Source organism: Porites lutea, chromosome 11 (genome assembly GCF_958299795.1).
Source record: "Porites lutea chromosome 11, jaPorLute2.1, whole genome shotgun sequence".
Lineage (NCBI taxonomy): Eukaryota > Metazoa > Cnidaria > Anthozoa > Scleractinia > Poritidae > Porites > Porites lutea.
In genome coordinates, this window is record NC_133211.1 from 4,986,341 (window position 1) to 5,005,482 (window position 19,142).

At 39.0% G+C, this 19,142-nt stretch overlaps 2 protein-coding genes across 2 annotated transcripts; one reads left to right on the forward strand and one right to left on the reverse strand.

Moving 5' to 3' along the window:
* Window positions 1–50: 50 nt before the first annotated feature.
* LOC140952597 (microprocessor complex subunit DGCR8-like) lies at window positions 51–9,925 on the forward strand. Its single transcript, XM_073402026.1, has 9 exons — window positions 51–560; window positions 1,447–1,589; window positions 3,591–4,535; window positions 5,373–5,473; window positions 6,860–6,959; window positions 7,527–7,583; window positions 8,340–8,417; window positions 8,819–8,935; window positions 9,707–9,925. Exons 1-9 carry the CDS (start codon window positions 386–388, stop codon window positions 9,770–9,772), a joined length of 1,782 nt encoding a protein of 593 aa, XP_073258127.1. The 5' UTR covers window positions 51–385; the 3' UTR covers window positions 9,773–9,925.
* A 3,238-nt stretch (window positions 9,926–13,163) lies between these two features.
* Window positions 13,164–18,860, reverse strand: LOC140952918 (QRFP-like peptide receptor). The gene is made up of 3 exons (XM_073402374.1): window positions 18,805–18,860; window positions 14,664–14,884; window positions 13,164–13,927 (listed from the first exon to the last, which is right to left on the reverse strand). The coding sequence occupies exons 2-3, from the start codon at window positions 14,881–14,883 to the stop codon at window positions 13,173–13,175; spliced, it is 975 nt and encodes a 324-aa protein (XP_073258475.1). The 5' UTR covers window position 14,884; window positions 18,805–18,860; the 3' UTR covers window positions 13,164–13,172.
* Window positions 18,861–19,142: the final 282 nt, after the last annotated feature.

Sequence of the window (19,142 nt, forward strand, 5' to 3'; positions counted from 1 at the left end):
GGCGCAAGCAAAATGGCAGCAGGTTCGGCAAGGTGGTGGTGACTTGCAATTTTTGTCTATTTTATCTCGATTCTGAGGAGTAATCTCGTTTCAATCCGTAGTCTTTAATTTTTAGGTCTGAAATGATGTTTGAGAGTTGCATTTTGTGAGTTTTGTTCGTGTAACTAATCGCGTGCCGCGTCGGTTTGCGTCACGCGCAGAAAATGCCACGCGCTGCTTTCGATTTTGCTTTGCGTATGCAAGCAAATTTCAATTTCGTGTTTTGCGTTAGTTAACGATTTTCTCTGAGGATCCATCAGTTAGTCAATGCATTAGCCGAAGCATTCAAGTATTGAGAATCGAAACCTGTTCGACCTAAACATCGAAAGCTTTCCTTGACATAATAATGGCAAATGAAACACCACCTGGTCAAACTTTTTCCTCGAACGAGGCAGCGTTACCAGTCGAAAAAAGGGCGCCCTTAAAGAGGAAGTCCGACGAAATCTTGGGGAATGATCAAAAGAGACGGCAGCGCAGCGAGGAGTCGTCGATTGCGGAACAAGATCGGAGAGTTATTATTAGTGAGTTGTTTGATACTTATGGACTGTTTAATAGCTGTATGTGAACCAAACAATAATAGCATTGAAGGCTGGTTTGTAGATGTTGAAGGTCAAATTTATCCTTTGTCCGCATTTAATTTTCCTATCCTTCATTTCAATCTTACTATTATCGGGAGAATTGGTAAAAGAACCAAGTATTTTTCTCTAGGTGATGATCATTTTATTAATAGGCCTTGTCACGGTTTTCGACGCCATCTTGACAAGTAGGCAAACGTGTGAGAAATCACAGTGTTTGTATGAGAATCTAATGTCGAATAATTGCCGTAAAACGGCTGTTCTGAAAGAAATATCAATTGTAAACTAAAGCTACAAAGCAAAGGATTGTACTAAAAAATTTTGGGGACGTACCTGTGCTCAAGTTTCTTCAGATGCTTGCTTTAGATTTTCCATATATTTGTCTGTAATTTTTCCCGGGACTTTCTTACTGGCAAATGTATAGAAAATTTAAAAACATAGTTCTAGGTCTTCTAGTGCATGGCACGCCCTTAATTTTTTTCAGTAGAATCCTTAGGGGTGAAGCTTTAGTTAACAATTCATATTTCTTTCAGAACAACTGTTTTACGGCAATTATTCGATATTAGATTTTCATACAAACACTGTAATTTCTCACGCGTTTGCCTACTCGGCAAGATGGCATCGAAAACTGTGACAAGGTCTATTGTGATTATCTTTTCTCTTGGTTATGTATAGATATTGTCAGGAGAAACTTCATGTTGATCACTCTTGGGTCAAGAGCTTCCTTAAAATTTGATATCTTGTTTCCCTCTGTATGATATTCTGATTAAGTTTCCTTTTTCATTGAACAATTTAAAGACTTTTCCTCTTAGGTTAACTGTTATCTTCTTAGTGAAAGGTAGTCTCCCAAAGCTGGCTCTACCAGATGGCTGGATAGCACTGAACCATCGTAGTGGTGGAATTGTCTACCTTCATAAACCAACACGAGTGTGTACTTGGTCCCGCCCCTATCACATTGGTGGAGGAAGTGTCAGGGTATTGTGATTCATTATTAATTTTATTACATCATTATTATTATCTTTATCTTTATCATCATCATCATCATCATTTTTATCATTATCATTGTTGTTTTCATTATCATTATCACCATTATAATGTTAATAATATTATCATGATCAACTTTATTTCCATTTTTTAATCCAGACTTCAAGTTGTATTTTTTTACATGCTAGAAACCTCTGATATATTGAAAGGAAACCTTATTAATTACTTAAAATTTTGTTGTTATTTTAAAATAAATTTCATGATTTGAAATATACAGGTAATTTAATTTAAAAAATGTCATTTAAAATTATTCTAGTTATCATTTAAACAAGCTTTAAGGACAGAAAAACATCATGACAACTATGATACGTTTTCCTTTTTGTGAAATATGTGATGTATTTTGCTTGAAGAATTTTATTATTAACCATTTCACTGGTTTTTAGTAAATTGGTTTCTTAGAAAACCATGGACAGCATTTGATTGCTTTCTTAAACCATCGAAGTATGCATTCATAATTTATTACTTTAAGTAACCTTTTTGCTGTATAACCAGTTTTTCCACATTATAGTCCTTAAAGACAGCTTAATATAATTTCACTGTACAGCTGAATGGCTGCTCCATAGTCATAATGAATCTGTTTAAAAGTGATCTTGGGAATCTGTTTTGATCTAATAATATTGAGGTTTAATTATTTCATGTACCAATGATAAAAATAAAATAATTATTAGTGAGAATATTAAACATAAAATTGAATCTATATATATCTTTATGGTCACCCACCTTTCACTTTTCTGCATCTTGCGCTTGCCTTAAAACTGTCCCCGGTTGGCCTTTAATGCCCACAGGAGGCAATTTTTGTCACATGCAAGGAGCTAATATAAAGTGAAGTGGGATGAGTGAGTTATATTAGTGCAGTAAGACAGCTGAAGATAGTTCTGAGACAGGACAGTATAATTTATCATTGCTTCAGCCAAAAGCACTCATGGTTTGCCGGGGCCTTGAAAAGTCCTTGAAAATCGAAAAATTGTGGGATATCCTTAAAAGTCCTTCAATTTTTATCAAAAGTCCTTGAATATTTTTGAAAGCTCCTTGAATAAAAATAACCTTTGTTTCAAAAAAGTGTTTTGTGCAAAAAACCTTGGTGATCAGGTCATTGTTTGATCTACTGTACCAGCAATCCCAGCTTCCTGAGAGGCAGATTAGAGCAAATCCAGGATTAAACTTTTAGTGTGATTGTGTTTATCTTCCAGTAGATTGTCTTAAAAATAACTAATTTTGTGTTATCATGTCTGGATCTCATATTAAGCTCTGGTTACATGTCCCTGTAGTAAAAAACCAGAGCTTAAAATTTGGCTTAACGCTGGGTTAAACCTAACTGTCTTTTGAGGAAAAAGGCCCGGGGTCCAGTTAAGAAGAGGTTTTGGTGTAAAGTTAGTTTGGTTTGCACCTGTAAATTAAGTATTCTCATCATGTGCTGATTTATTAAACACTCTGCAATGTAGGTGTTCTTCTAGACATTTCCTCTTGGGTACTTTGTGAATTCCAGGTACAATAATAACCTCTGGGTGCAATTTCATAGTGAGGTTGTGGCAGGGGGGTTGTGTGAGCCTCCTTCACAGATTGTTAGTGAGACTTCTTCAAGCAAAGCAAAGCAAAGCCTTAAGAATATAATAATGCATAAGACACTAGGAGAGTTGATGTCTGCCATGTTATGACCTGTACAATACATGTACTCTTTGTTTGTTCAACCAACATTGTCTGTAGGTATACTTGCTATTCAGGGGTGATTAGTAGCCCTATTTTAGCTGGCTACTGCATTATAACAACCCTGCCACTTTTAAGTTTGAAAGTGAGTCAAGCAAAACAAATATAGGAGGATTTGCGTGATAAATGATCAGCTACTTTCCCTAAAAGATGAGCTACCTTTTAAAAAACCTTATTGACAACCGTGATGATAATTAGATAAATAACTAAGTACCATCAACATTTCAGAAACATGATGTGCCGTTAGCTTCCATTCCATGCTTTCACCAAAAAAAAGGAATGGCTTTAGAGGAAGCAGAAGCCAAAGGTGGAAATGAAGAGAAAGACAGCTTTCTGTCAAAGCAAGGAGCTTCAATTTTGAATGCACTAAATATGAGCGAGATGAATAGCGATGATGGGACACCAAAGGAGGATGCTGATATTGAGAAAGCACACCTTGTTGAGGGGCAGGAAAGAAATGGACTGGATGTGATCATGAGCCTTGCCAATTCAGATGGTGTGACAGAAAGTAATGAGGTGACTGGTGTGGAGATGGATGATGTGACACAAAAGGATGCTGTGACAAAGAGAAGTGATTTGGAAACACAACACTCACAAGTTGTAGAGGATTGTAGCTCTTCTAAACAGCAGGAAGGTTTGGGAAATGAGACATCTATGAAACCTGAAAAACTCGTTGAAGAGAGCAGTGGACCTCCGTTGGATCTAGTAGATGCTAAAGAGCTTGGATCATATCTTTCAAATTTATGGGAATTTCAACCTCTCACTTCAGACCAAGAAAAGAATGCTGTCAACTTCCAGCCACAAGTTTCTGATGACCTTGAACTGCCAGCTTCTTTAGAATGTCAACCATACGCACTGAAAGGTCCAGACAATTCCAAGCAATCAGGCAAAGACCTATTACTAAATCCGGGAGGCAAAACTCCAGTAGCACTTTTACATGAATACTGTCAACGAACTTTCAAAACTAAACCAGTTTATCTATCCAGTGAATGCGAGAGCGCACAAACACCATTTATGGCTGAGGTTCAGATAGATGGAATCAAGTATGGAATTGGAACAGGGTCAAACAAGAAAGTAGCGAAACAGGTTGCCGCTGAGGCAACACTAGAAGTGTTGATGCCTGGAGTTTTCAACAAAGTGCGTGATTACCAGATATCAAAAGCTGAATTAGAGGTAGGGAAAAATCATAAGAATCATCATTAAAAAAATCTTTTCAGATAGTTTTCTTATCGTTTTATGATAATTTGATTTTTCCTACTTTGATTGACTCTCTTAAGTAACTGGTGTTTCAATTCGTTAAATTCAGTTGTTTAAATCTTTATTTACCATTTTTATTTATACCCACTGTAATAATATCAAGTGAAGGCCTCACAAAACTGGGAGATGAAAAAATCACTACTTAATGTATTAGCCATTTTAGATTTTTTTGTAAGGCACACAAGAAACTTCCAAATGATATTAGAGAGTTTTAGCTTCATGTATATGTTGTGGTTCAATTTTATCCTTGGTTTAAATTTTATTTTCTTTTGTTTCAAACTCATTATCATGCATTACCGTACTCAAAAACAAAGGGAAATAAAATTTAAATGAAGGATAAAATTGAACCAGAACATATACTTCATACGGCAAATGAGAATTTTTACCACATGACTAAGTTCTCCCATTAATTTTAGAACTTTACTGTTCATTATTTCTACACATAAATTAATAGTTTCATGCATCTCTTAACCATAAGAATAATTATTGTTTTGAGCTGTTTTTATTTGCCCATTTTCTATCTTGAGAAATTCTCAACTTGAATCAGATGTTTGCCATTTGCTGTCTACATGAAGTTAAAACTCCCTCATGTTAGCTCAGGGCATCTTTCTTGGTTGCCTCTATATCGTCTACAGGTCTGGTGCATGATGGTTGAATTAAAACCCTTCTATGGTATTTATGCAAGTTGTATATTATTACGTATTAATCCCTTAACTTGATATACATGTATTTGTTTGCTTGTACACTGCACAGTTTTTTGACAAAATAGACATCGGTGATCCCCGGATCCCGGAGTTCTGTTCAAAGACAACACTTCCTAATCCATCACAAATCCTTGACGAATGTTTAAAAAGGTGAGGGCCTGTTGAATATGTTGATGTGTATCTTTTTTTTTAATATGAAGAAATTACAATCAACTTTCTCTAAACAGATGCCTCTATTTGACATACATCCCCCTTATAAGGACGCTTAGAGTCGGTTACTTGAATGATGTCTAATTTACAGCTGTAGCTCATATGGCCTAAGAAATCTTTGGACCTCCAGATTTCTTCCTTAGTTAGTGATTTAATGAAGATAAGTGCCTTTCTAGTCTATGCAATATGCTTTCATGAAGCTGTTCTTTAGATGTATGTGTTGGGAAAGCTCAAAATGTACAATTAGGTCATTTTGTTAGCACTGTCTAAAAACTGTTTAAATGACCAATCCTTTACACTTTTTGGGCAGACACAGAGCTGACTGTATATGCATCCTCAAGATTTTTTGTTTGTCCTCATTCTTGTGTAGATTCTTTTCAACAACCCCTGTATTGAATATAACACATAAGGAATGTTAACATGATAAAATATTGCAAAGGACATTTACAACCAGGCAGCTTCTTACTAAAAAATAGTAATGATATTGTGCCTCTAACTGTTGACTGCTTTATCACATTGTGGCTGGCTGTCACAGATTTTGACAATCTGCTTGTCTCCCTGCCTGCTTGCCTATCTGTCTGTCTTTCTGCCTCTCTCTTTGTCTGTCTGTCTGCCTGTCTGTTTATCTGTCTGTCTGCCTGCCTATCTATCCATCTGTCTGTCGTCTGTCCATCCATCTGCCCGCCTGCCTGCCCATCTGTCTGTCAGCCCGCTTGCCTGCTTGTCTTTCCATGTGTCGGTCCGTCTGTCATCCATCCATCCATCTGCCCTCTAGCCTGAATTTCTTCCGATTACTTCGAGTCGTTATTACTCCCTCAGTAACATCTGAATCGACTGGCCGTTAATGCGGTCCAGTGACGTCACTACTCTTTGATCTTTGCTTTAATTCATGCAAAAAGTAAAACACGATTTTCAAGTGGCAAAACGAGAAATATTGTTTGGAAATGTCTGCATGATACAGAACTGCTTTGTTTTTTCATATTTATTTATTTATTTTTCATAATTATACATAATTATGCGAATGTTTAGACAATCAACCAATCAAAATCACTACCCGGTTTTCGGGTAGTGAGTGACGTCACTGGACGGCATTAACGGCCGGTCGATTCAGACGTTGTTGAGAGGAGAAAACAACTCGAAGCAATGGGATGAATTTCAGGCTATCTGCCCTCCTGGCTGCCTGTTTTTCCATCCATCCACCTGTCTGTCTGTCCGTCCGTCTGTCTGTCGGTCCATCTCTCTCTCTGCAGTCAACTGTTTAACCATAGTCTGGAACACAACTTAGCCATCAACAGGTTCCCTGAATTTGCTCTCTTTTAATTGCAGAAACCAAGGTGTATGTCCCTCTTCTATCAACTTCACAACCGTCTGTGCGCCAGACAGAAGTCTCTCGTATAAAATAACCTGTGGCAAACACGAAGCAATGGTATAACACTCTTTCTCTAATAGGCCATATAATAATAACTAATAATAATAACTTTATTTCTATAGCGCTCTTTTCCTATGTTCAAGGTGCTTTACAGTCAAAGTCAAGGTCTTTACAGTCATATCCCCTCTGTCAGTTTTTAGGATGGAGGATTATCATGTAAGGCTTTTCTGAGAGGAATGCATGCACTAGGAATTTGACATACCAAACACTCACAAAAAGGGAATACGTGCAAAAAAGTCTTGGTCTTTTTTTTAACAAAAGTGCACCCGGAGGCTTCCATCATGAAAGCAATTGACAAACTAAGGGAGGAGGCCCAGGCAAGGGGCAGGAGTGTGGAGAAAAATTTTTCCTCTCCTCTCCCCTTCTCCTCCTTTCTTTTGAACCATCAACCTCTCCCCTTGGAATCATTTTTTTTTTACTTGCGCTAATACTCTGACTCTGTCAGTTTCAACTTCCAAATTGTTCGCACCACAAAATACAATTGCTTTGCGGGCTAAAAAAGTCTAAGTTTTTCATTTTATTTTTTGTCTTAGTTCTTAATGTGTGACATAATTATCTTTTCAGGGTCCTTGTAAAAACAAGCGACTTGGAAAGCAGTTGGCTGCACAACAAATTTTAAAGGTACAACCGTTGTTTTCTTTGACATTCCACTCTCCTTTTATGTGGAGTAGTTGTAGATAAAATCTCTTTGCAGAATAAACCAGTATTCATCTTAGGGTGCTTTCCATTAATTTTGTCAGAACTGACCGGTCAGACTGTTCCCGTTGCGATGATGACTGGTCAGGCAATGGTCAAGCCGGCCAGTTCTGACAAATGGAAAGCGTCCTTAGTTTTGATTCAGAGTTTTCTTTGTTTCCTAACCCCATTTATTCATAGGGAAATCCTGATTTAACCTGAGAATAAATTTTACCTGCAAAAGATACACATCTAACTTTTATAAGTTGACCTGACCATTTTATCAGCGCTTTTGTTCCTGACCCCTTTACAAGTTGATCCTTACAAAACTTCATTACTCTCCATGACAGACTCATACAGTATCAGTGCCAACAGCTTCTGTCTTAAGGTGATGTTACACGGGACTATTTGCAACGACGATTATTGGTGCAACACAGCGTTGCCATGCTGGAACAATGTTGTGACCATTTGAAACAATGTCCCAACAATATTGCAACGCTGTGTTGCGCTAAAAATCATCGTTGTGAATTGTCTCGTGTAACGTCACCTTTAGAGAGAGTTGGCTGTGTATACTTCATTTTGCCAAGTTCAACTTTGCAGCCTCATCTTTCTAACCATCATCATCATCATTATCATCATTATCATCATCATCTTTTTACCTATTATTTACTCAAAGTATTGATGTTGGGTATTCTTTTGTAGAAGCTTCATCCACACCTGGAAAAGTGGGGTGCCTTGATCCGCATCTATTGTGACCGACCTACTGGTGCAATAAAAAAGGTACATACTGATTTTCTTTTGGGAAAAAGGCCTTCTCCCTGCTGCCGCCTCCTCTTCTTCTCGTCCCCTGGAGCAAGAGGGCCCTGGGGACAAAAAGAAGAGAAACTTAGGGATTGAGGTTGGGTTTTTTTTTCTGTTGCTTGACTAAGGGTCTGTTCACATGAAGTGGGGGGAACCCTGGTGGGTGAGGTAATTCGCTTAGGTGGGGTAACCTGCCTGTCCATATAATCTTTTAATTTGATCATGTTTACATGAGAGGCTATATGGACAGGCGAGTTACTCCACCTGAATGGGTTACCTCACTTAACTGGGGTCCCCTGCCACCATGTAAACAGGCCTTTAGTGTCAAAGATTTTGAAGTACACTAGATTTGATTCAATTTTTCTTCTTCTTTTTTTAAGTACAAGAAAGATGATGGTGAATATATCAACGAAAAGGAACTGCGTAGAGGCAGTGCTCAACAGAATCCTAATTTGCTGGAATGCCTTAAAGAGGAAATGAGAAAACTCAATACAGAGGTTTGTTTGTTTGTTCTGGCTTATCGCTTCTCGTAAAAGAAGAAACAGTTTATGCACACAACTGAACTGCATTAAAATAACACGGGAACCTCACATCACACCGGAAATCATTGTGAGAATACTTTCAATTCACAAAAGTAGAGTTATATTATTCCAGGGTTCATCGGAATAAACGAAAAGAAAGGCGAGGGCGTGGAATTAAAGAAAACCCAGGAGTGGTAACACTGTAAACTTTCAATTTCCGATGAAACTAGTTGCTTACTTATCCAGTCTGTAGTCTGTTTATCACAAGCACTTAACTGACGTTTAATTTGTCCAGCGTTTAATGCCTCGGCCTTTCCCCCTTATTTACACTAGATGACTTACCTACCCCACCCCTAGCCTAACATTTTGCCTAAGCGAGAAGTTAGCGTTAACGTTGGGTTAGGGGAGGGGCAGGTGAGGGGTAGTTTCCCGGAGTCCTATAGTGATCCGACGTCTTAAATGTCTAAGACGTTGTATACGTCCTGTAATGTAAATAGGCATATTCAGTAAAGACAACGCAACGTGAAAAAAAAAAACAAAGCGGAAGCGCGCGGAAAGGGCTGAATGCGACTTCGGATACTGAATTTGCTGCTCTGCCATTGGTATATTAGGTTTCTAGATCTGCGCGCGTAGTCGTCAGTGTGGTGACTTTATCTTTGCTAAATCTGCCTGCATGGTACGGCAAATGATGCCATGACTGACCACTTTTTCCTTATATTGTCTCTCTTTTTTTCTTTTGTCTTGCAGAAAAAGAATGGGCAAACAGATGCCAGATATAACTCTTCAGCGCCCGTTTTTACCGTGGATATTTAGAATTTAAAGAAGAATTTTATTCGTTGTATAATTTGATGCTAATGAAATCAATTTTATTTCTCTGGCAAAGCTAAAACATACGTAAATTTATTTTGTGTGGTAAAACATTTTTAAATTTTAAACAGGTCAAAATAACAAAACATTTTATTTATATTTCAGTACAATAAAATTTCAACGCTTTAAAAGCGTTTCTAAAAGCATAAGAAATAGAGACCTTCGTGTCCTGAATAACTGGACTTTTCGATTCTAACCTGTTACAGGCGTTGAGGGACTTGTCAGAAATTAGCAGGGGGGAGGGGGGGTGGAAACAGAGGGAGGGTCACAACTTTTTGAGACTGCAGAAAAGGGAAGGGTCGTGAAAAATGGGCCGTTAAGAGGGGGAGGGTCGTGCAAATATATGTCTGTGATTATGTCGAGGTTCACCCACAGAAGAAAAAAGAAGTTTTTTATTTTGTAAAAAAAAACACCTGGGAGAAATAGGAGAGTCGAGTGATCAGCTGTCAGAATCAGAGTCGGACTTTCTTAATGCTGTCATCTAAAATGTATGTATATGGCATTACAAAGAACAGATTAGAAATATATTTTGAGCTTTCATAATACTGACTCACTCTAGTGTACTGCAAGAACTAGATTTTATCATTTATACAAGAGGGGGAGGGTCAGGATATTTCAGGCCAAGGTCAAGGGGAGGGTTAGAAAATTTCACTCCCATTGCAGGGATGAGTCACCTCATTCCCGCACCCAAATTTAAAATTCCCACCCCTCCTGCCCCCTGCTAATTTGTGACCTGAGTACAGATAGTAGGGACGGCTTGAAGAAAAGTGAGCGGGCAAACACAGCAAGGGGTCAACCTCGCCCTGTGACGAGGTTGGGAGGGGGTGGGGAAGGGAGTGAGGGCAAAGGAGCTTCCCCTCCTCGACCTCCGTTCTTCCACAATTTTTCCTACGCTCATTATTTCGTGCCACTCTCCACCATCTGAACGCCTGGAACAGGCTATTTTGATTTAAAACTCCAAATGGTACAATTTAGTGAATGGTGTATCATACCAATTAGTTTTTATCTTTTTTCCCGTTACAATCAAATTGCCGCACTGAGATGGCCGTAAGATTTGTCAATGCATGTGCATCTGGCGTTTCTTGTATCTATGTTTTATTTAATCGAGATAACCACTCTGTTTTTGCTTGAAAACTCAGGTAGTACAGACTGTAAGTTCCACCGCTTTAAGCGGAAATTAGCAATAACGGTGGGATACTTTCATCCCGGCTGGTGAGTCTGTGTAACCCAAGTTATCTCATTTCGTAAAAGATGAAATAGAAATTAAATACTGGTAACTTACTACTTGGTGTGAAATCTTTAATGGAACGATTTTTGGGCTCGATTTTAGCCTGCGAACAAAGACGTATTCCCGGTTGTCGCTTTTTCTCACCACCCTAAGAGAGAAGCGACGGCCGGAAATAAGTCTGCGTTCGCAGGCTGGCTCGATTTTAGCCCAGGACTAGGCTCCACAGTGGGGTAAAAAGGCAAAAAACGGGGCCAAATAGGAAAAATATCGGCGAGCGAAGCGAGCGGCTCGCCGATTTTTTTCTCTTTCCCCCCACCACCCAATGCGGAGCCGAACATCGGCTGATAAACGAGCTTATTTTTCCGTGAGTATTGTAGTGGTGTTAATTCGGGATAGATCGGGATACTCGTCCCCAGGGCTTTTCCCTTAGAAAACGGGAGCGAAATACGTGGGGACGAGGTTGATGGAATGCCTGGTAGTATTAAACTAAGGTTTATTTCAAATAGTTGTTTTCTTGTTGTTTTTTCATTTTCCATTTTTACAATACAGGGAATGCATCAAAGTCAGAAAAGTCAGACATTCCAACCCTCCCGATTTGTTGTGTTGTCTCCCGCTCTCCTGATTTTTAACAGATTCTCCCGATTTATCAAGAAATTCTGAAAAGAAGGGAAAAAATTGACTAATCTTTAGTATTTTTTTTGCGATCTGAGGGTAAAACGTTACATATTACACTTTCCTCTCGTACAATGAGTTACAGAACAACTCAGAAATGATGTCAAAACGCACTTGAGAGAACCTAAATTTGCAAATTTCTAGGGAAACATGCCCCAGCCCCCCTTAGAGGCTCATGCCTTCGGCGCTCGTATAAACTTCTTCAAAGCTAAAATGAGTCTCTCTATTTTCCTTTAGAAGGGGTTGGAATGTCTGAAAAACCCGCTGAAAAGTTTACAATAGAGAGATTTAACGGCAAACGTAAAGGGTAAAGGTGACCCTTTAACATCACTCTTATATCACATGTTCCCCACATAGGATTTCTGCATTATTCAACTGAGATTTTTATTGTTACAGAGAAGTTAGTTTGAAAATCAGAGGTTTTAAAATACGATTCTGCTTTGCATCTAGCAATTTTGCTGTTTAAACCAATCAAAATGTCAATAGAGTGTACCCATCCTATTTACAGGTCAAGTTACGTGTTATGCAGAGTTGAACACGTGACTTGAATTTTTCCAGCCATTCGCAGCCACTCGCTGATTTTTGACTTGTAATAAGCACTTGAATTTTCACGTTGACTACTCTTACAAAGACGTAAGTAAATTTTCTCTATATTTTCTTTACTTTTACTTTAAGATATGTTGCCAATTAAAATGCCTACCATTACAGAATAAACTAGCCTTAAAAATTACTAAATTTTAAGGGCTAAAATGTCATTTGAAATAGCCGGAAAACAATTGAACTTCCGTTCTCAGCTGATTTAGAGTTCGATGCCAAAAAAATAGAATCAAAAGCTGGAATCATTTTGTAAATCGTCAAAACTACAAAAATATTTTAACATCTGACAGCGGTTACGCTTATTTAAGCACTGGCAGATCACACTCTACTAGAATTTCATGAAAGGTCACCGAGAATTTTTTTAAAACTATCTTGAACATCTTGCGGACGACTAGTACTAGTGATACAGCAGGATAGATTCCCTTTACGGTCTTCAGAGACGTTTTGCATGGACTCAAAAGACCTTTTGTGGATGACTGTCGAAAGTTTCTTTACTTGTTTCGATCTTGTCACTATCTTTGTTCGGGTCTTGTTTTCGATCTTGCCTGGTGTCCCTGGACGGCGTTTTCATAGGCCGTTTCGATGACGTATCCAAGCGATCCTTTTGGACCACGTGATCCGAAAAGAACCAATACAACGCATGGGAAAACGAAACCTAGGGACTGCCATGTACCTAGACGTCTCCTTTTCGATGTGCTGATTTGCGCGCAATGGACAGTGGGAAGGAGAAAGCAGAATTAACCTTCCGGTGATCCCTCGCCCTTCTTCTCTTGTCTCTTGCGACCACCACTGTTCCCGACCAAAGTGCAAAACGAAGCGCCTTAAGAGGAGGCAGGCCTAGGTATTAGGCTAGTTTGGGTCCACAGAGGTAGAAAAACCGAGCTCAAGAGGAGTTTTACTGATTTTTCTAACAGTGGGAACGCCTACTACTCTGTTACCATGACAACAATAGAGTACGCTTCGCAGGCCCCTATTGAACCCTTCCATGTACCACATGTAAAGCAGCGGGTCAGCGGCTGCGTTGAGAAGAACTAACAAAACAGTGATGATATAAGCCGTTGAACCGTAGTAAAATCCGGAAACGCAAAAAATCAGCAGATACAGGACATAATTCGGCGACCAGCACAAAGTGTGCACAAGTGTTATGACAATCAACATGAATGTGACTCGCTTTCGAGCCTTCAGCCTTGCGTATTGGACCAAATTTGTGACCTGCTCGTGGTTGTTCCAAAGTTTATGAATGACCCTCGAATATAAAAGTGTCATGGATATGATAGGAACCAAGCAATTCACCGCGAATACAAAGGCAACGTGACCTCGCTTGGGGTACCACTCCGCCCATTCCTCGATACAGAAATCTTTGCTTGGGCTGTAAACAATCGCGGACATACTTGGCACTGTTAATAAGCAAGCGAAGACCCAAGATATGACCATAATCCATAAGACGTGTTTATTCTTCAAGCGGAGTCTTCGCTTTAGTGGATGGACCACCGCGAAATACCGCGCAGTAGCAATAGCTATGAGTAATATCCCGGATGAAGCGGCGCTCAGCCAAATAAACACACCACCTGTTATGAACTTGCATAGATAGTTCCCGGATGTACCTTTAATGTGAAGAAAAAATGATATGTTTTTAGGAAATAAATGAATTTAGCAGAGGATTGGAAAAATACCGGTAGCATTGGAGTCTCGCCTACTTTCGCTTTTCGGGTACACAGGAGAGTGCAGAGGTTTTAGATCACAATTATGCGGTATGTTTCAGCTGAAATACCACTGATTAGCCTCTCTCGCAGACGTTCTTACTGCGTGTTTTCGACTTGTTAAGCGCTTAAAAAACATGGTTCGAGTTATCGAGGGTAGAATTATATAGAATGATCCGGAAGGGAAACAAAAATTTCTCTGAGTTGGCGCGAGGTTCGAGTTATCGAGGATTCGAGTTATCGAGAGTCGACTGTATAGGACTTCCGTTAGTGTTGGAGATATGAAGATAACTGCAGGGAAATTTTAGTTCGCTAGCCACTTATTTAATGTAGGGTGAGCTCAGTTTATTGTCATACTAACTCTCCCTTGCCAACCGAGCTTTTTCACCGTTCTCCACTCTCTTTCTCTCTTCCCTTTCTCCAGCATCAACATGTTTTATATTTAACTGAGACACCAAAATAAAAGAACCTCACACGACAAGAGAAGAAAACACCCTCCAATGACCTTTACGGGTCAATTTAAGTTTCTGGGAAACTTCCCACCTACCCCTCCCCTTACTCAACGTTAACATTTGTGTCTCACTAGGGGCAAAATTTTGGGTTAGGGGAGGGGTAGGTGATCCATCTATTCTGAGCTTACCTGTGGGATGTTCAAATGTATGATGAAACACGTGTCTAGGCAACATAAATACGCCAATCAGAATGTCAGCTACAGCGAGGTTCACCAGGAGATAGTTCATTGGCCTCCGCATCTGCTTCCTGCGATAAACTATCAGGCAAACCAACATATTCCCGGTCACGTCAATCAAAATCAGCACGAAGAAGAGCACTGACAGAAGGATGGCGGGAACGGAAGCCATTCTAATAACAATAAACAGGAAATTAGCCATTTCCGAGTTCCCCGAGCCTCTGTAGCAAAACCAGGTTAAGTGCTCAGCCTTTGATATGGAAATGATTTTTCATTACAGTGTGACCGTAAAACTATTTTCACCTTTTTCCCCTTAATAATAATCATAGTCATCATCATCATGGCGGGTCTGCTATCTGCCTTTGATATCGAAATGATTTTTCATTCTTATGTAAATAAAACTCATCTTCACAAGAAAGGTTGTGCACTTAGCCTCATTTTGAAAGTGACGGTTTTTGGAACTCGGAAATGGCCTATTAGTAATGTGCCCGGTAAATCAGTGATTAGCAAAGTCTTAGAAACAGTCATCGCAAAGACATCATTCCGTTGCCCTTTGACTTGACTAGGGTTACGCAGTCTCTGGTAACGAGACTCCCGTTTCATCAAAGGGCCTCTTTCCCAGTTCTGCTGCGGCTGTAAATAGCCACTTTCTCCGCACTATTTGGGTTGTTTCTTCCCTGTTGGTATTCGTTGAGATTTTCATTACAGCGTGACCGTAAACCTATTTCCACCTTTCCCCCATAATAATAATAATCACCATCACAATCATCATCATCATCATCATCATCATCATGACAACAAGAAGGAAGAAGGACACTAGAGACCCAAGGCTGCAGGATATAGGTCGATATAGCCAGGATCCTCTGGGCTCCTGATAAAGCTTGAAACTTTGAAGAGACAAGGCCACGTATACAAACTTGTGGTATGTGACATGAACTTAATGATAATGAATGAAGGATATTAGAGTGCCAGTATGAAATTCAAACCTTTCCCATGCGCAGTACGAGCAAAAGCTTATGCAAATTATGGAATAGTGAAATGCCCAAAAAATCGCTAGGACTGTGTCAGACTTTAAGCGTGCCGTGTTACAGGTGTACTGTCGCAATTTGTAATAATCATCGCACTTTGTAATACCTGTCGCAATTTGTAATAAATCCATCGCACTTTGTAATACCTGTCGCAATTTGTAATAAACCGTGTCGCACCTTGTAATAAAAAAGGTGTCGCATTTTGTAATAACAGTCCATCGCACTTTGTAATAAACTAAGCTGTCGCAATTTGTAATAATTCCATCGCACTTTGTAATAATTTTTCTGAGAGTGATTCAACTTACTTCGTCAACATTAATATAATGCCAAAATATGCATGGTACTTCATAAACAAAGATGATGACGTCCGCTAGCATGTAACATGTCCGTAACATTTTCTTTGGTCAAACATGCATGTCTTCCGCTATAAATTTTTCTGCCTTGATTAATCACGTGACTAACTAGAAACGCTTTTATGAAAGACATGAAACTGCCTGTGACATATCACCAAAAAGATATGAATCACGTTTAAATTCAAAAATATTTAAATAAGAAAGGCAACATTTAACAACAGAAAATTCATGAATAACCTGGCATTCGTCGTCCAAATCCATGTTTGCTAGCCACGTGACACGTGAAGTCTTCGGCGGGGGGGGGGGGGGGGGGGGGGGCGGATAATCCCATATATGGATGGGCTAGATAGGTAAGTACCGCCTGATAGGGTATGGTTTTTGAGGATCTCGAGCCTTTAATAGGGTATCATTTTTTACGTTGTTGGCCTTGTGTCTTTGGTTTGATCCTTAGATAAGGTAACTCAAGTAGTAATGGATGGTTTATTCCATCCTTTTCATTTTGTAGAAAAACACTAATCCAGAACACGCTCGGAAGAATTGCAAGGTCTTACGAGTTGTATATACGCAGGCAAGGATAATTTTTTACCATCCCCATGGTATTTGCTTTAGAGGACTCCTTACAGAAAACAATTGTTTTAAGATGGAATGAGTACCCCTTTTGTTCCTATATGAGACCAAATCAAGTGAGAATAATGGACCAAATGCCCAGCCGGCTCAGTGTAAGACCCCAATTGAGTGTTATAAAAACAGGTACATACGAAGGTATTGGCCAGCAACTAATTGGATTTTGTGGTTAGGTTTCTGTTGTGGTTCGAAGGTTTGCCACTGGTGACGTTTTTTTTTTATTTGCAGTAAACATTTTGAATCTTTCCAGGCCTCGTTTGATTAAGTTGGAAGCCACTATTACTTCTTTAAGATTGCTCGTTAGACAAGAACGGTGTACCACGTGTTGTGTCAACCTGTTATAAGATCTAACAAGGAAAGCTTGAACTCTCCTGGTGTCCTTATTCGAATGATGTAGGATGGATGTTACGATTAGCGGAAATTAAATGCTTTTTAAGAAAGGCTTGTTTGTGTCTAGTGTGTCTAGCTCTGTCTAGATCCTCTACTCTGGCAATGCTCTGTCCAGAGGCACATCTCCGTATTGGCCATATAAGGAAGTACACCCGCCGGGTAACCATTGAATGCAAGCCACCTAGTACAATAGCAAGGTTCAAGAATACAGCATTTCGTAAGTCAGATAACTAATCAACATTAATCTAAAAAAATGTTTAGGACTGTGAATAAAGTTAAATGTTTGAATGTGCGGAGATTTTACGTGCTAGCAGATGTCATCTCCGTCTTTGTTTATGAAGTACCATGCATATTTTGGCGTTATATTAATGTTGAAGAAGTAAGTTTAATTACTCTCAAAAAGTTATTACAGAGTGCGATGGAATTATTACAAATTGCGACAGCTTAGTTTATTACAAAGTGCGATGGACAGTTGTCGTTACAAATTGCGACAGCTTTTTTATTACAAAGTGCGACACGGTTTATTACAAACTGCGACAGGTATTACAAAGTGCGATGGATTTATTACAAATCGCGACAGGTATTACAAAGTGCGATGAGTATTACAAATTGCGACAGTACCGTGCCTGGTTTTGTAGCTAATGTAAGTTTGGCTCAGGCTTAGAATTACAGTAATGCTATTAGTTGGGCACTAGACTTTTAAAAGTCACCGATCATTAAGAAAACTGTAGATCCTCAGGGTCAAATGAGACTTAAAATGTCCTAGAACCGTTTTTAAAACGTGTCGTGGATCATCAGAACTGGTTGTCGCGAATTTCTTTGCTGAAAGAAGTCGACTTGTGTGAGCAATCCTAATTATCAGAAAACTGTTCAAGTAAAGAGAATCAAGACCGATCTACAAACAAACGCAGTTGTTAGACTTGTTATGACTTGCGTATTTGCAGAATGAATTTTATGACCTTCAATTAAAAAAATTTGGCAGTAGAAACCCCACCCAAGATTCTCCGCAGTTTGTGTTGTACATACTATGAAGCGCACGTTACATATCCTGTATAATAAAGATAAAATAATTTGCGAAGCGTTTTCAGTCAGAGCTGTATCTGAAGAAAGGGACCCAAAAAGCTGGCAAAAAGATTGGCCTTTTTGCATTTTATGTTTACTCAGATTTCAAGCTGCTAATACCTTATACACCGAAAATCCCTGTGGTGAATAGAAATTTCCATTGTAAGAAAAAAAATAAAACAGAAAAATACATGGAGTTGATGATTATTGTGTATCTTAAAACTTTGTTTTTAAGCGTGGATAACATGACACTCGGAAGCATAAATTCGGATAAGATTGATTGCTGCGAGTATTAAATTCGCACGAAATCAAACTCGCGGAGAATGAAAAGTGCGAAAAGACCAACCGAAAAAGAAAAATACATATCGTTTTCTCTGAGCGCTTCCTCAAGAAATGTCAATTCTACGAGCGCTAAAAGGAACGTAAATAACTGAGCATTTATATTTCAGGCACAAGCTATATCATCAAATACAAAATGTAATATGTATCCTTAAATACATTTGAGTTGTGTGGACCTTAACTAAAAATTCGCACCTCAGTTATAAGGTTATTATTTTTAAATCATCAAACATACAAGTAGATCACAGTTTCTCCCATACTTATCATACAGAAACCGATTTTCGCATACTATCTTACCTGGACTTATGTCAACCAGTCTCTTCTATGTGTTTAGTTCTTCGTGAAGTTGTAACTATGCTTATTGCCGAGGTTTGCCGTGAGATCTAAAGCTAAAAAAAGTAAATATAAAATTATTCGAGAGCTGGTTGGTCCTTGAATCTACGTGGTCTGATTGGCTGGCAGCTCGAGATTGCGAAAGACACTCTAAGGCTCCGATAATAATTGCAAGAGATCTCGCCATATTTGACGTTAATTCAATTAAGGAGGAAGTGAACTTAAAAGTAGAACAAATTTATTTGCACTATTTCCGCCCGTCTAAAGAAGACTACACTATTATCGGCCGATTGAAAGCAAAC

What these genes read in the sequence shown, in the direction of transcription:
- LOC140952918 (XM_073402374.1), bottom strand. Translation starts at nt 14,883, where the DNA reads ATGGCTTCCGTTCCCGCCATCCTTCTGTCAGTGCTCTTCTTCGTGCTG. An exon ending in TACATTTGAACATCCCACAG is followed by an intron (nt 13,928 to 14,663) that starts GTAAGCTCAGAA and finishes TTCACATTAAAG; the next exon opens with GTACATCCGGGAACTATCTA.
- LOC140952597 (XM_073402026.1), top strand. Translation starts at nt 386, where the DNA reads ATGGCAAATGAAACACCACCTGGTCAAACTTTTTCCTCGAACGAGGCA. An exon ending in CTGCACAACAAATTTTAAAG is followed by an intron (nt 7,584 to 8,339) that starts GTACAACCGTTG and finishes ATTCTTTTGTAG; the next exon opens with AAGCTTCATCCACACCTGGA. An exon ending in TGAGAAAACTCAATACAGAG is followed by an intron (nt 8,936 to 9,706) that starts GTTTGTTTGTTT and finishes TTTGTCTTGCAG; the next exon opens with AAAAAGAATGGGCAAACAGA.